Below are 16,507 nucleotides of genomic sequence, written 5' to 3'. Positions count from 1 at the left end.
ATTCATTTTGGCAAGAGACTTCACTAAGCACCTTGAACACATGGGTCCATTCACTTTCCAGTCACCTGATGGTGGTTTCAAGTCAACCTGGAAAGATTGAGCGAAAGCTTTGCTCTGCCCATTGACCCAGTACATTTGCTTCTGCCAACCAAGCTGCAACTGATTCAGCACTAATTGGTATTAAGTTGGCAGTCTCCTGCAAAAATACCACAGGCTGACCCAAAATAGAAACAGCATCACATTGATGCAGTTTGATGGGGGACTAGTTTTTTGAGAGTGGAGCAACAGGACATCACCGAGAACCTATGAATTCTGAACACTGTAAGAAGTCTTACAGCATCAGGTAAAGTCCAATAGGTTTATTTGGAATCATGAGCTTTTGGAGCATTTCTCATCTGCTAAAGGAGCAAGGCTCCGAAAGCCTGTGATGCCAAATAAACCTGTTGCACTTTAACCTGGTGTTACGAGACTTCTTAATGTGCCCACCACAATCCAACGCCGGCATCTCCATCTCATGGCAATCATTCAGTATCATTCACACCGGATATTAAAATTGACAAAAAGGCAGAAGGGACTGGATTTGCAATTTAAATATTGCTTTCAACAGATTTTAGGGAAATCTGAGAAAAAAAAGTGAACAAAACTTCACCCATTGAGCTGCTGCCCACAACTGACCTTGAAGCTCCACCATTTGGTCTGTAAAATCTTCTGGCCTGGGTTCATAATCTCTCAGCAATTTGTAGAAAACCTCAAGCACAACTTCCGCCACCTCCCACTGTGGAAGTTCACACACAAGAAGAATTAACATTGTTCAAAGTCCAGGTCCGTAGTGCAGCAATATTCAGGGATCAAGGAAAGAAAGAACATGTATGAAGTGAGATATCCAACACAGTTTCTACAAAGACCCAAGCCATCTCTCACCTTTTCTGCAGCTCTCCTGTATGCTCTGGTCGGAAAGCGGAGAAACACAGAGTCCCTGAGGAACTGGAGATAAGGATCAAATCCTGGCGGACGGAGGCCTGCTCCAAGGTTTGTGGGGAAAGAGCTTTCTACCAGTGTACTTATGAGATAACAAAATGCTCTGGTGAGAGGATACTCCTCACTGCGAGATTCAATTTCATTCAACTCCACCTGAGGGTTAAAAAAATAAGCAAAGTGAATTTCTGAAACTGAATCCCAAATCATATTATTCAGATTGTGGAAATCACTTGTCACATTATGCCTGAAAGATCACTCAAATTATTCTCAGTTCCCCCTCACTTTCTCCATAGACTTGCAACTTTTGCGCTTTCAAGAATATATCCAATTTCCTGTTGAAAGTTCCTGCCTTGCAGGCAGCACATCCAGATCATCACAGCCCAGTGCCAAAAAAGACTTTTACATCTGCCCTAACCATGCTTTTTTGTTTGAATGTGTGGCAAAAACAAACACTTGTATTTAGGGGTGGTAGTATCTTCATCGCAAAGGTATAATCTGACAGAAAGAGACATGAGCCACAGAAGAATAATTAGGAAGGGTAATGAAAACCGTCATCAAAGTTGTTGATTTTACAGATGGTCTTAAATGAGAAGAGCCAAGTCAAAGGGTTTTAGGGTCAATGTTTCAGAGGGTGAAGCCAAGTTACTTCATATTTTCCTAATTATGGGCACGGTGGCACAGTAGTTAGGACTGCTGCCTCACAGTGCCAGGGACCCAGGTTCGAATCCCAGCTTGCGTCACTGTCAGTGTGGAGTTTGCACATTTTCCCCTTGTCTGTGTGGGTTTCCTCCAGGTGCTACCGTTTCCTCCCACAGTCTGAAAGACATGCTGCTTAAGTGCATTGACTGGAACAGGCACTGGAGTGTAGCAACTTGGAGAATTTCACAGTAACTTCATTGTAGTGTTAGCGTAGCACAGTAGCACAGTGGTTAACACTACTGGTTCACAGCTCTAGGGTCCTGGGTTTGATTCTTGGTTTGGGTCACTGTCTGTGTGGAGTTTGCACATTCTCTCGTGTCTGCGTGGAGTTTGCACATTCTCCTCGTGTCTGCGTGGGTTTTCTCCAGGTACTCCGGTTTCCTCCCACAGTCCAAAGATGTGCCGGTTAGGTTGATTGGTGATGCTAAGAAATTGGCCCTTAGTGTCCAGGGATGTGCAGGTTAGAGGGATTAGTGGGTATGATATGTAGGGATATGGGGGTTGGGCCTGGGTGGGATTGTGTTCGGTGCAGACTCGATGGGCCGAAGGGCCTCTTTCTAAACTGTAGGGTTCTATGATTCTATGATTAATGTAAGCCTTACTTGTGACTAATAAATAAACTTTACTTACTTTAATTGGGTAAAGGGAGGGGGATTGCACAATAGATCAGTCAAAGGAACTGAATTCTAAGCAAATATAGGACTGGAGGAGGTTTTGAAGATAAGGGGGCAAACCACATAAGGATTTAAATGCTAGGATGAAAATTTAAATTGGTGGCATTAGAAGACCAGTAGTCAATCTATGTCAGTGAGCTAATTGGTGATTTTCTTCTTCATTCATTTATGGACGATGAGCTTCACTGGCTAGGCCAGCATTTGTTCCCTATTTCCAACTGTTCTCAAGAACGTGGTGAGCTGCCTTCTTGAACTACTTCAGTTCATGTGGAGCAGGTACATTGAGCTGGGTGCATGCTGTCAGACTGTGGTGCATGTTCCCTACAACTTGCAGAAGCAGTTGGCAGTAATAATTTCACCCTGTGCTTGCACTGCGGCCAGAAGACAGTCCAGTAACAAATCCTGACTCATTTCAGGAGAAACTAAATAAGGCTACGAAGAAGGAGGGAAAATGAAAGGGAGGCATAGATAAGACAAGGAAAGTGGAAGAAGTTTCAAGGGGAACATTAATGACAACTCAGATTGTTTTGAAAAATGGTCTCCTTTTCTATAATATATTTTACAATAGTTTATGAATTGTAAAAAATGAACTAAAATACTGCAAGTGCTGGAATCTCAAACAAAAACAGAAAACGCTAGAAATACTCAGAAGATCTGGCATCATAGAGCAAATGTTTCAAATTAGTATGACTTCTTCAGAGCCAAAATAAAATGGCATCATTTTAGTTCCAGAACCACCTTTGAACCTTAGACCAGACTTCAGAAAAACAGTGCATTATTTAGAGCACAACATCGCAAATGATTCCAACTGAGAAGACAGTGTGTACCAAAACAAGTTGAGGAAATCTACAACTATCCTTGTTAACTGTCTAATAACAAAAAAGGGAAAATTTTGGAATTTATATGAACAATCTTAGCATCATTCCTCAGAAACCAACATTTATATTGCACCTGTAATATAGTAGAATGTCTTAAGGCATTTCACAGGAGTTAATCAAAAATCGTGGAGAGGGGTTTATAAACAGTATTCCAGAGCTTACAGCAAAAGTAGTTGAAGGTAGATGTAAAAAAAAGATAAACGTTGCCACAGTTCAAGAAGACCATAGGCTATTCTCCTCTTTGAGGAGAGCTGACTGGTGGTATTTTAACCCAAAGGTCACCACACCTGAGGCGAAGGACAAGGTGGACAAGGCAGGGTCTTCATGAATAGCCTCAGCGGGTACAGGAATTGAACCTGCACTGCTGGCATTGCTCCACATCACAAACCAGCCACCCAGCCTTCATGAAATGATTAAATTTGAGGATGCATAAGGTCAGAATTGGAGGAGCAAAGGAATCTCCAAGGGTTGTAAGGATGCAGGGGGTAACAGAGATAGAGGTGCAAGGCCATAAAGGGACTTAAAAGCAAGGTTGAGAATTTTAAAATATGTTAGCGAACCAAGACAGAATGAACTTCAGCAAGCACAGCACGCTGAATGAATGGAGCTTTGTGAGAGTGAGGATAGAGGCAGCAGAGATTTTGATGATCACCAGTTCATAAGTATAGAAAAACGGGAGGCTGGACGAGAATGGAAAAGGTGGCACGGTAGCACAGTGATTAGTACTGCTGCTTCACAACTCCAGAGACCCAGATTCAATTCCAGTCTCGGGTCACTTTGTGGAGTTTGCATGTTCTCCCTGCGTCTGCATGGGTTTCCTCCAGGTGCTCCAGTTTTCTCCCACAGTCCAAAGATGTGCGAGTTAGGTGCATTGGCCATGCTAAATTGCTCCTTAGTGTCAGGGGACTAGCTAGAGTAAATGCATGGGGTAATGAAGATAGGGCCTGTGTGGGATTGTGGTCAGTGCAGATTCGATGGGCTGACTGGCCTCCTTCTGCATTGCAGGAATCTATGATTATGAGATAATGGTGCACAATACAGTCCAAGTTCTGACAGTAATGCCCCACCTGTTCCCCCCCACCAGCTCTAATTATTGCTGATGAATTGCAATGGAAATACAAGCAAGTAGGAATAATCAAAGTTTGAATGAAGTGTAGGTTGTACTGGAAATGCATAGAAGGTCCATTAGAATCTATAGAAGAGATGTGTTAAAATGGAAAAGAAGCGCTTTCCTAAAAAGTAGAGGTGTCTACACAGCATACACAAGGCACTCAGGTAGGCCTCATGCGGATTTTCAACATTTTCAATTTTAATTTTTTTTTTAAAGAAGAGTCACGTCGACATATTGCTGATTTAATTCCCGTCTGCAGCACACTTCCTTCTTCCCCCTCTTGTCACTGGTAATTGCAATTCTTCATTGCAATTCCTCCACCACTGCTAACTAAGCATTGAATTCCTGACTGCCCATTGGGAAGATTCATAAAAATCCTGGTTGTCTGTAATTGGTAGCACAATAGCTTGAGCTACCTCGTTATTCAGCTTTGTTATTGCATAGGTGCTTACCTCAATCCCAGTATCTTGTCTCTGACTTGGAGTTCTAACTGTCTGCAATATCTGAAAGATGAAAGTAACACTATTCAAGATTTATTGTTGCATATTGAGATGAGACAAACAGGAATTGTGTGGAAATGAAGTTAGGATACACATAATTAATGTCACAAATAGCAAGGGACATGAGAAACGAGAAATCAAAGCGTAGCTCCTGCTGCTACAATGCTCTCAGATCAGAATCTCCACTCCTTCAGTGTTGACTCCCACACCGCATCAGCGCCCTATCGAATGACTCTCTCTCAAGGCCCTCAGTAGGTATTTCTCAAGTACAGGAACAAACAGTGGAAGTAAAAAGGCTGTATGGCCAGAAGATACCATGGCAGAGTTCAGTTCTGTCTTCACCAGGTCTCCAGTTACCACTGGAGTCATCAGTCTGTGACTATCTTCACTTTACAGAATATTTATTCTATTATTGAGCACTCTATACGACACCTTGTCAAATTCAACAGTACTTTTTGTATAGCCTACCTGGGTATACTCCAGGGACTGCCAAAGAGAAGAAGCAATCTCTGGTGATTTGCCAAATGCTGCCAGTGTCTTCAGTATTTCAGCTTTTAGTACAGGTGGAATGCTGCATTGGATCAAGCCCAACATAACCACAACAGGTGTCCACTGTGGATGCTCACACAAAGCCAGGCGGGCATTCTCACTCTGGAAGATAAAACAAGGCAAGGTAAGCACTGGAAGGTTCTTCCTAACCCCTTACTCTTCTCCCCTCTCTGAATCCATTTTCCCCTACCATGGAAATGCTGGTGTTTTACTGGAATACAATCCTACAGGCACCAGTCATCCTCATGATTACTCAGGCGGAAGGCTGAGCAGCACGTTTTGACTTGTTGTATTACTGAAGCAGCCAAGCCCAATGCCGATCTCACTCAACATAGGCACACACAGAGCAACAAATCCAGGTGTGCTGAGACCAATTACAGTTCCTTCAGTGCGGCTCTGGTTGAGATCAGCAAGCTCAGCAAAGTGGAAATCAAGCCTGGGCCACTGGTACAAGTACTCAGTACCAAACATTTTTTATTTACCCACTTGGATATCAGATAAACAGCCATCACTGCATCAGCAATAACTCTCACTAGGGAATTTCATAAATACTTGAAAAGGAAAGACTTGGTGAGTAATGGGGAAAGAGCAGACCTCCATTCAGAAACACACCCAATCACCACGACCTCCTGACTTCTATGGCCAAGCCAGTTCTGAATCCATCTAGCAATTTCACCATGATCCCCAGTGATTTAATCTTTTGCACCAGCCTGCCATGAGGGACCTGGTCAAATGCTTTACTAAAGTCCATGTAGACAACATCCACTGCTCTTCCTTCGTTAATCATTTACGTTTTCTCCTCAAAAACCTCAATCAAATTAGTGAGACATGATCTTCTTCATACAAAACCATGCTGTCTATCGTTAATAAGACTATACAGTTCCAGAGAATCTTCTCCAACAATTTCACTATCACTGACGTCAACCTCACTGGCCTATAATTACCTGGGTTATCTTGCTACCCTTCTTAAATAAAGGGACAACATTGGCTATTTTCCAATCCTCTGGGACCTCACCTGTGGCCAATGAGGAAACAAAAGATTTGTGTTAGAGGCCCAGCAATTTCCTCTCTCGTTTCCCTCAGTATTCTGGGATAGATGCTATCTGGCCTTGGGGATTTGTCTCCCTCAATGCTTTGTAATTCACTTAACATTTCTTCCCTCGTAATAATGACTTGCTCCAGAGGGTTGACATACCCCTAAGAGGCACCATCAACCAACACGTCCCTCTCCTTTTTGCATATTGATGCAAAGTACTCATTAGGATCTCACCCTATTCCTTTGGTTCTATGCATAATTTCCCTCCGTTGTCCATGACTGGAGGAACTCTTTCTCTAGCTACCCTGTTGCTCCTAATATTTGAATAAAATTCCATGGGATTCTCCTTAATCATGCCTGCCATGAACATTTTGTGACCCTTCTTGACCCCCTAACTCTTTTTGTTCTTTTTTTACTTTCCCTGTATTCTTCAAGTGCTTCATTTATTTTTAGTTGCCTCAACTTCACGTATGCATCTTTTTACTTTCTGACGAGACTTGCAATTTCTCTGGTCATCCAAATCCTGACTTTCCTGAACTTCCTTTTCACAGGCAAACGCCTGTCCTGCATTCCGATCAACTGCTCCTTAAAAGACTCCCACATGCTAAATGTGGATTTACCCTCAAACATCCTCATCCAAACAACAGCTTCCAAATCCTGCCAAGTCTAGTTGTGGTTAGCTTTTTCCCAATTTAGCAGCTTAGCCCTAGGACAACACTTGTCCTTTTCCACGAGTATCCGAAAATTTATGGAATTATGGTCACTGCTTGCCACGTCCCCCCAGTGCAACTTTGATGACCTGGCCGGGCGCATTCCTTAGTACCAGGTCCAATGTAGCCCCCTCTCAAATTGGACTATCAAATATTGTTCCAAAAAACATTCCTGGACGCACTTAAGTTCCTTACCATCCAGCCCCCTAACCCTAAGAGATTTCCAGTCAACATGAGGAAAATTAAAATCTCCCACTAAAACAACTCTATTATTTCCAAATCTGTCTAGAATCTAGAATGGATAATAGGGGCCAAAGAAATGGCTGAGCATCTGAATGCATCTTTTGGTTCTGTGTTCACAAAAAGGACACAAAGCAGATGCCAGAAATGTTGGAGGACGCAAGATTTAGTGAAAGGGAGGAACTGAGAGACATCAAAATTAGTAGAGAAATGGTGCTGGGAAACGGATGCCACTGAAGGTGGATAAATCCCCAGGGCCTGATAATCTACAGTATTTAAGGAAGTGGTTCCCCAAATAGTGGATGCACTGGTGGTCATCTATAGAATTCCAGAGACTCGGGAACACTCCCTGCAGATTGGAAGGTAGCTAATGTCACTCCAATATTCAAAAAGGGAGGTAGGGAGAAAACAGGGCATTATAGACCAATAAGCTTAATATTGGTAGTGGGGGAAATTCTTGAATCCATTACCAAGGACTTTATAGCAGAGCATTTAGAAAGCAGTGGCAGGATCAGACAGAGTCAGCATGGATTTATGAATGGGAAATCATACTTGACAAATCTTATTAGTGTCATAGAGGGTTACAGCATGAAAACAGGCCCTTTGGCCCAACTTGTCCGTGCCACCCTTTTTTTTAAATCCCTAAGCTAAGCCCAATTGCCTGCATTTGGCCCATATTCCTCTATACCCATCCTACCCATGTAACTGTCTAAATGCCTTTGAAAAGACAAAATTGCACCCGTCTCTACTACTACCTCTAACAGCTTGTTCCAGACACTCAACCCTCTATGTAAAAAAATTGCGCCTCTAGGTACTTTTGTATCTCTCCCTCTCACCTTAAACCTATGCCTTCTAGTTTTAGACTTCCCTACCTTTGGGAAAAGATATAGAACATCTAGCTGATTTGTGCCCCTCATTATGTATAGACCTCTACAAGATCACCCCTTAGCCTTCTACACTCCGGAGAAAAAAAAGTCCCAGTCTATCCAGCCTCTCCTTATAACTAAAACTATCAAGACCTGGTAGCATCTTAGTAAATCTGTTGGAATTCTTTGAAGATGTAACTAGTAGAGTTGACAAGGTGAAGCCAGTTGATGTCGTATATTTGGACTTTCAGAAAGCATTTGACAAAGTCCTGCATTAGAGATTATCATGAAAGATTCAAGTGTATGGGATTGGGGGAAGTGTACTGAGATGGATAGAAAACTGGTTGGCAGAAAGGAAACAAAGAGGAGGAATTAATGGGTGCTTGTCAAATTGGCAGGCAATAACTATTGAGGTGTCCCAGGGATTGGTGCTGGGACCCCAGCTATTCATAATGTATACTGATTTGGATAAGGGAACAAAAGACAACATCTCAAAGTTTGCAGACGATACCAAGTTGGGTGGGAGGATTAATCGTGACAAGGATGCAGAGACCCTTCAGAATGATCTGAACAGGTTGGGTGAGTAGGCAAATCAATGGCAGACACAGTATAATTTGGATAAATGTGAGATTATTCACTTTGGTGGCAAAAACAAGGAGGCAGATTACTATTTGAATGGCTGCAAATTGGGAGAAGGGAGTTTGCAGCAGGACCTGGGGGGTCTTTGTGCACCGCTCACTGAAGGTAAGCATGCTGGTGCAGCAGGCAATAAAGGCGGCAAATGGCATGTTGATTTTCATTGCAAGAGGTTTCAAGTACAGGAGCGGGGATGTCATGTTACAATTATACAGGGCCTTGATGAGACGATACCTAGAGTATTGTTGCAATTTTGGTATCCTTTTCTGAAAAAGAATGTTCTTGCTCTCGAGGGAGTGCAGCAAAGGACGACCATGCTGATTCTAGGGATGGTGGGACTGACGTATGAGCAGAGATTGACTAGGTTAGGATTGTTTTTGCTGGAGTTCAGATCAATGACAGGGGATCTCATAGAAATTTATAAAGTTCTAACAGGACTAGATAGGATAGATACAGGGAGGATATTCCCAATGAGGCGGGGGGGGCGGGGAAACCAGTCTGAAGATTCATAGTAGGCTATTTAGGATAGAGGTGAGGAGACATTTCTTAACCCAGAGTGCCCACATGAACCTGTGGAATTCATTACCACAGGAAGTAGCTGATGCCAAAACATTGAATGTATTCAAGAGGCAGCTGGGTATAACACTTGGCGCGAATGGGATCAAAAGTTATGGGGAGAAAGCAGGATTAGGCTATTGAGTTGGATGATCAGTCACGATTGTAATGAATGGCGGAGCAGGCCTCCTCTTATCTTTCATGTTTCTAATCTACTTACACATCTATTCTTCAACATCCCATGGCAGTTGGGAGGCCCGTAGTACATCCCCATCATAGTTACTGCACCCATTCTGTTTCTGAGCTCGACCCATAGTGTCTCATTACATGGTTCTACCAAGGTGTCCTCCCTCTGTATGTTCCCTAAATAGCATTGAAACTCACCCACCTCTTTTTTGCCTTCCCTTGTCTCACCTAAAACACCTATTACTCAGAATATTTAATTTCCAGTTCTATCCTTTTAACCAAGTCTCTGTTACTGCAATCACATCCAAATTCTGAACATGAATCAAGGCTCTAAATTCATCTGTTTTACCTGTTAAACTCCTTGCATTTGAAGCAGAGGCACCCCACACCTCCAGGTCCAGAGTTTGACCTTCCTCAGTCTGCTCTTCTTCTCAGCTGCTGTGGCCTTGGTCCCATGCTCATCCCCAGTTGCTATATTTGCTGACCTACTGTTCTGATTCCTACTCCTGCCACACTAGTTTAGTTCTTTCAAAGGCACAGTGGGCAAATGGCCTATATGAGAGTTATATGGTACAGTGCTGCAGCAGGACATAGGCAAAGAGAAAAGGAAAAGGAACGTAGTAGTTATTGGGGATAGTGGGGTGAAGGGTATTGACACTGTCCTTTGTCACAATGACAAAGTGCACAGAAGGGTGTGTTGTCTACCTGGTGCTCGGGTATGGGATGTCGCAGCTGGGCTGCAGAGGAACCTGGAGTGGGAGGGTGAGAATCCGGTCGTTGTGGTACATGTGGGTGCCGGCGACGTAAGCAAAATGCAGACTGAGGATCTGGGGAGGGAGTATGAAAAGCTTGGAATGGAATTAAAAAGTAGAACCTACAAGGTGGTTATCTCTGGGCTACTGCCTGAACCGTGTGCAGATGGGCGTAGGGTTGACAGGATTAAGGAAGTGAATGGGTGGCTCAGGGATTGGTGTGGGAGGAATGGGTTTGAATTTATGGGGCATTGGCACCAGTATTGGGGTAGGTGGGACCTGTTCGGGAGGGATGGGGTTGGTCTGAACCGTGCTGGGACCAGAGTGCTGGCGAATCGAGTAAAGAGGACTGTAGACAGGGCTTTAAACTAATTAGGGGGGGGGAGGGTGTGAGGGTAGGTGACCTTACGAGGTCTAAAGTTAAGGAGAGTGTACATGTAAGGGAAGAGGCCGAGGATGTCCCAATAATAGAGGGAGTAGGGGGCGTGAGTATAGTTGATGGCGTTGCGGCAAATAGGGTCCAGGTGAAGGCTGGGATGAAAGCACTTTATCTGAATGCACGAAGCATTCGGAATAAAGTGGATGAGCTGATGGCGCAGATCGACACAAATGGATACGATCTGGTGGCCATTACAGAGACGTGGCTGCAAGGTGACAGGGACTGGGAACTGAATGTACAGGGCTATCAAGTGTTTAGGAAGGATAGACAGGAGGGAAAAGGGGGGGGGCGTAGCTCTGCTGATTAAGGATAGCATCACGGTGGTAGCAAGGGATGATATTGGAGCCAAGGAGCAGAGGGTGGAATCGTTGTGGGTGGAGATTAGGAACAGCAAAGGGAGGAAGACGCTGGTGGGTGTCGTCTATAGGCCCCCGAATAATGATCTGGAGATGGGGCGGGCTGTTAACGCGCAAATAAGTGCGGCGTGCAGGAATGGGACGGCCGTAGTTATGGGGGATTTCAATCTGCATATTGATTGGTCGACCCATGTTGGACGTGGGGGGCTCGAGGAAGAGTTCTTGGAATGCTGCCGGGATAGTTTCCTCGAACAGTGTGTGTTGGAGCCGACGAGGGAGCGAGCTATCTTGGATCTGGTGCTATGTAATGAAGCGGGTAGAATTAGGGGCCTTGTGGTGAAGGATCCTCTTGGGGAGAGTGATCATTGTATGGTGGAGTTTCTGGTGCAGATGGAGGGGGAGAAAGTGGGTTCCCGGACACGCGTCCTTTGTTTGAATAGAGGGAAATACGGTAGGATGAGAGAAGAATTGGCGAATGTGGACTGGGAGAGCGCGTTGGAGGGAGGGTCTGTTGAGGAGCAGTGGAGGATCTTTAAGGAGATCTTTCTTGGTGCTCAACGGAAATTTATTCCGATGGTCAAAAAGGATAGTAGGAGGAGAGGTAATAAGCCGTGGATAACAAAGGAGGTGAAGGAAAGTGTTAAACTAAAAGTGGAGGAATTTAGAGTAGCTAAGAGTAGTGGGCGAGAAGAGGATTGGGAGAGGTTTAAATGTCAACAAAGATTGACAAAGAAGTTGATAAGGAAGGGTAAGAGAAACTATGAAGCTGGGCTAGCGCTTAATATAAAAAAGGACAGCAAGAGTTTTTATAAATATATAAAAAGGAAGAGGCTGGCTAGGGTGAATGTTGGTCCTTTAGAGGATGAGAAAGGGGACCTAGTGGTAGGGGATGGGGATATGGCTAAGGTATTGAATAACTTTTTTGTTTCTGTCTTCACGGAGGAGGACGTGAATAATTTGCCGGGTGTTAGCGATAGAAAGGTGGTAGGACTGGAGGGTCTTAATGACATTACTGTTACTAGAAAGGCGGTGCTCGACAGACTGGAGGGGCTGATTGTGGACAAGTCCCCAGGACCGGATGGAATGCATCCGAGGGTTCTGAAAGAAATGGCGGAGGTGATAGTGGATGCCTTGGTGGTTATTTTCCAAACGTCGCTGGATTCCGGGGGAGTGCCGGATGATTGGAAAACGGCTAATGTTACACCGTTGTTTAAGAAGGGTGCCAGGCAAAAGGCGGGGAATTATAGGCCGGTTAGTTTAACATCTGTGGTAGGTAAAATGTTAGAATCTGTCATTAAGGAGGAAATTGCGAGGCATCTTGAAGGGAATTGCTTGATAGAGCAGACGCAGCACGGTTTCATTAAAGGGAAGTCGTGTCTGACAAATTTACTGGAGTTCTATGAGGATGTGTCTAGGGCGGTGGATAGAGGAGAGCCGGTGGATGTGGTCTTTCTAGATTTTCAGAAGGCGTTTGACAAAGTGCCTCACAAGAGGTTATTGCAGAAGGTCGAGGGACATGGAGTTGGGGGTAGGGTGTTAGCGTGGATAGAGGATTGGTTGTCAAATAGGAGGCAGAGAGTGGGGGTCAACGGGTGCTATTCGGATTGGCGGATGGTGACTAGTGGAGTGCCCCAGGGGTCGGTGCTGGGGCCTCAGCTTTTTACCATTTATATAGATGATCTGGAGGAGGGAACCGAGTGTAGGGTGTCGAAATTTGCTGATGACACCAAGATTGGGGGAAAGGCAAATTGTGCGGAGGGTGTGGAGAGTCTGCAGAAGGATCTAGATAGGCTGGGCGAATGGACCAGGAAATGGCAAATGGAATTTAATGTTGGCAAGTGTGAGGTGGTCCACTTCGGTAGGAAAAATGGTAGGAAGGACTATTACTTACGAGGCGAAAAACTGCAGCAGGCGACGGTGCAGAGGGACCTCGGGGTCCTTGTGCATGAGTCGCAAAAACCCAGCTTGCAGGTGCAGCAGGTGGTCAGGAAGGCGAATGGGATGCTGGCCTTCATAGCGAGGGGGATTGAATATAAAAGTAGGGAGGTCTTGCTGCAGCTGTATAGGGCATTGGTGAGGCCGCAGCTGGAGTACTGTGTGCATTTTTGGGCACCGCACCTGCGCAAAGATATTTTGGCCTTGGAGGGAGTGCAGAGGAGGTTTACTAGGCTGATACCGGAGTTGAGGGGGTTGAGCTATGAGGAGAGGCTGAATAAACTGGGCTTGTACTCGTTAGAGTTTAGAAGAATGAGAGGAGATCTCATTGAGACCTATAAGATGATGAATGGGATGGATAGGATAGAGGTGGAAAGACTCTTCCCGCTCAAAAAAGACAATAGGACTAGGGGGCACAGCCTCAAGATAAAAGGGGGGCGGTTTAGAACGGAGTTGAGGAGGAACTTCTTCACTCAAAGGGTGGTGAATCTCTGGAATTCTCTGCCCGTTGAAGTGGTGGAGGCTGCCTCGCTAAATATTTTTAAGACGCAGGTTGATGGGTTTTTGATAGGAGAGGGGATTAAGGGTTATGGGGAGAGGGCGGGAAAGTGGAACTGAGCAGCGACAGATCAGCCATGATCTTATTGAATGGCGGGGCAGGCTCGAAGGGCTGGATGGCCTACTCCTGCTCCTATTTCTTATGTTCTTATGAAAACTTCAGCTGCTTCCCACAGCTTAGACAAGCTAACACTACACAGTGCAAACATCCTTCCTGGCTGGTGTGGATTAATACTACACCAGGTGGTGTCTTTTATCCTCTGGGAGCTAGTGCAGATGTTTTCGCAATCTGTTTGATTCAATAACATCTGTTTCTTTCAATAACACTATTTTAAAGTCAGTCATATTTTACAGGTTTGATACGGTATTTGCATTGTTGCTTCAGCAAATGTAATCACTAACTGCAAACAAACATTCTCCACTTGAACAACTGAAAGCAAAGCAAAGTCAACAGGTATGAATTCTCGCAGCTTTGGATAATTTGTGTCCACTTACTGTCACTGTGTACCATCACATTACTGGGCACACTGTTGAGCCAACCCAAAAACTGACTGAGGTAGCATTTCAACTTAATGCTCTACTGGCTACAAAACAGACCATATGGGGACAGAACAGTGGTTAGCGCTGCTGCCCCACAGCGCCAGGGCCCGGGTTTGATTCTGTGTAGAGTCTGCACGTTCTCCCCATGTCTTCTTCTTGGGATGAATTTCTATTGTACCTCCTGAATCAACCCCCAATAGTCCTGTCATTGCTGTTCCATTGTACTTCACTGGGGATTCCGGGTGGAACAGCAATAGCAGGAATCTTGGGGGGTTATTCGGGAGGTGCGACAGAAATTCATCCCAAAGAGGAGGAAACATGCTCAGGGGAGGACGAGGCATCCATGGCTGATGAGGGAAGTCAAGGGCAGCATTAAAGCAGAAAAAAAGCATGCAAAGTGGTGAAGATTAGTGGAAAGCCAGAGGATTGGGAAGCCTTTAAAAGCAAGCAGAAGACAACTACAAAACGCAATGGTTTGGGGGGGGAGGGTTAGAGAAAATGAAATACAGGTGTAAGCTAGCTAGTAATATAAAAGATAGGAAGAGTTTTTTCAATATATAGAAGCTAAGAGAGGCAAAAATAGACATTGGACCACTGGAAAATGAGGCTGGAGAAGTAATATTAGGAAACAAAGAAATGGCAGAGGAACTGAATAGTTATTTTGCATCAGCCTTCATGGTGGAAGACACCAGTGGGATGTCAGAGCTCCGGGAGAATCGGGGGCACAGGTGAATGTAGTGTCCATCACAAAAGGGAATGTTCTGGGGAAACTGAATGGTTTGAAGGTGGATAAATCACCTAGACCAAATGGACTATATCCCAGGGTTCTAAAAGAAATAGGTGAGGAAATTGTGAAGGCATTGGTGATGATCCTTCAAGAATCATTGGAGGCAGGGAGGTGCCCAGAGGACTGGAAATTAGCTAATGTAACACTGCTGTTTAAGAAGGGAGGGAGGTAGCAGACTGGGAAGTATAGGCAGTTAGCCTGACTTCGGTCACTGGCAACACTTTAGGATCCATTATTAAGGATGAGATTGCGGAGTACTTGGAAGTGCATGATAAAATAGGACTGAGTCAGCACGGCTTCGTCAAGGGAAGGTCACGTCTGACAAATCTGTTAGGGTGCTTTGAGGTGGTAGCAAGAAAGTTATATAAAGGAGAAGATATAGACATGATTTAATTAGATTTCCAAAAGGCCTTTGACAAAGTGTCGCTAGGAGACTGTTAAATGAGTTATGAGTCCATGGTGTTCAGGGCAAGATCCTGGCATGGACAGAGAATTGGCTGACTGGCAGAAGGCAGAGAGAGTGGGGAGAAAGGGGTCTTTTTCAGCCGGTGACTAGTGGTGTGCAAGGGTTGATGCTGGAACCACAACTTTTCACAATGTACATGAACAATTTGGAAGGAGGAACTGAAGACAGTGTTGCTAAGTTTGCAGGTGATACAAAGATATGTCGAGGGACAGGTAGTACTGAAGCAGGGGAACTGAAGGAGGATCAGGACAGGCTAGGAGAATGGGCAAAGAAGTGATAGATGGAAAACAACGTGGAAAAGTGTGAGGTTATGCACTTTGGAAGGAGAAATGGAGGCATAGACTATTTTCTAAATGAGGAAATGCTTAGGAACTCACAAAGGGGACTTGGGAGTCCTTCTTCAAGATTCTCCTAAGGTTAACATGCAGGTTCAGTCGGCAGTTAGGAAGGCAAATGAAATGTTGGCATTCATGTCGAGAGGACTAGAATACAAAAGCAGGGATACACTTCTGAGGCTGTATAAGGCCCTGGTCCAACCCCATGTGAAGTACTGAGAGGAGTTTTGAGCCCCATATCCAAGGAAAGATGGCTTTGGAAAGAGTCCAGAGGAGGTTCACAAGAACGATCCCTGGAATGAAGAGCTTGCTGTATGAGGAGTGGTTCAGGACTCTGGGTCTGTACTCCTTGGAGTTTAGAAGGATGATGGGGGATCTTATTGAAACTTACACAATATTGCGAGGCCTGGATAGAATGGATGTGGAGAGGATGTTTCCACTAGTAGGAAAAATTAGAAGCAAAGGGCACAAACTCAGACTAAAGGGACGATCCTTTAAAACAGAGATGAGGAGAATTTCTTTAGCCAGAGGGTGGCGAATCTGTGGAACCCTTTGTTGCAGAAGGCTGTGGAGGCCAGGTCATTGAGTGTCTTTAAGACAGAAATAGTTAAATTCTTGATTAATAAGGGGATAAAGCATTGTGGGCAAAAAGTAGGAAAAAGGGGATGAGAAAAATATGAGCTATGATTGAATGGCGGAGCAGGCTCGATGGGCCGAATGC

General features: G+C 44.7%; 1 protein-coding gene across 1 annotated transcript in view; it reads right to left on the bottom strand.

The window, feature by feature from the left end:
• Window positions 1-16,507, bottom strand: part of nup205 (nucleoporin 205) — a 122,499-nt gene that overhangs the window by 69,953 nt on the left and 36,039 nt on the right. The window contains exons 13-16 of the mRNA XM_080190618.1: window positions 5,309-5,491; window positions 4,793-4,843; window positions 922-1,131; window positions 676-775 (exon numbers count right to left, since the gene is read on the bottom strand). Coding sequence (XP_080046744.1) covers window positions 676-775; window positions 922-1,131; window positions 4,793-4,843; window positions 5,309-5,491 — 544 coding nt within the window. The remainder of the gene's footprint in view (window positions 1-675; window positions 776-921; window positions 1,132-4,792; window positions 4,844-5,308; window positions 5,492-16,507) is intronic.

This window comes from Carcharhinus amblyrhynchos, chromosome 6, assembly GCF_965287045.1.
Source record: "Carcharhinus amblyrhynchos chromosome 6, sCarAmb.v2.hapA, whole genome shotgun sequence".
Taxonomy (NCBI): domain Eukaryota; kingdom Metazoa; phylum Chordata; class Chondrichthyes; order Carcharhiniformes; family Carcharhinidae; genus Carcharhinus; species Carcharhinus amblyrhynchos.
This window is presented reverse-complemented; position numbering and strand designations above follow the sequence as displayed.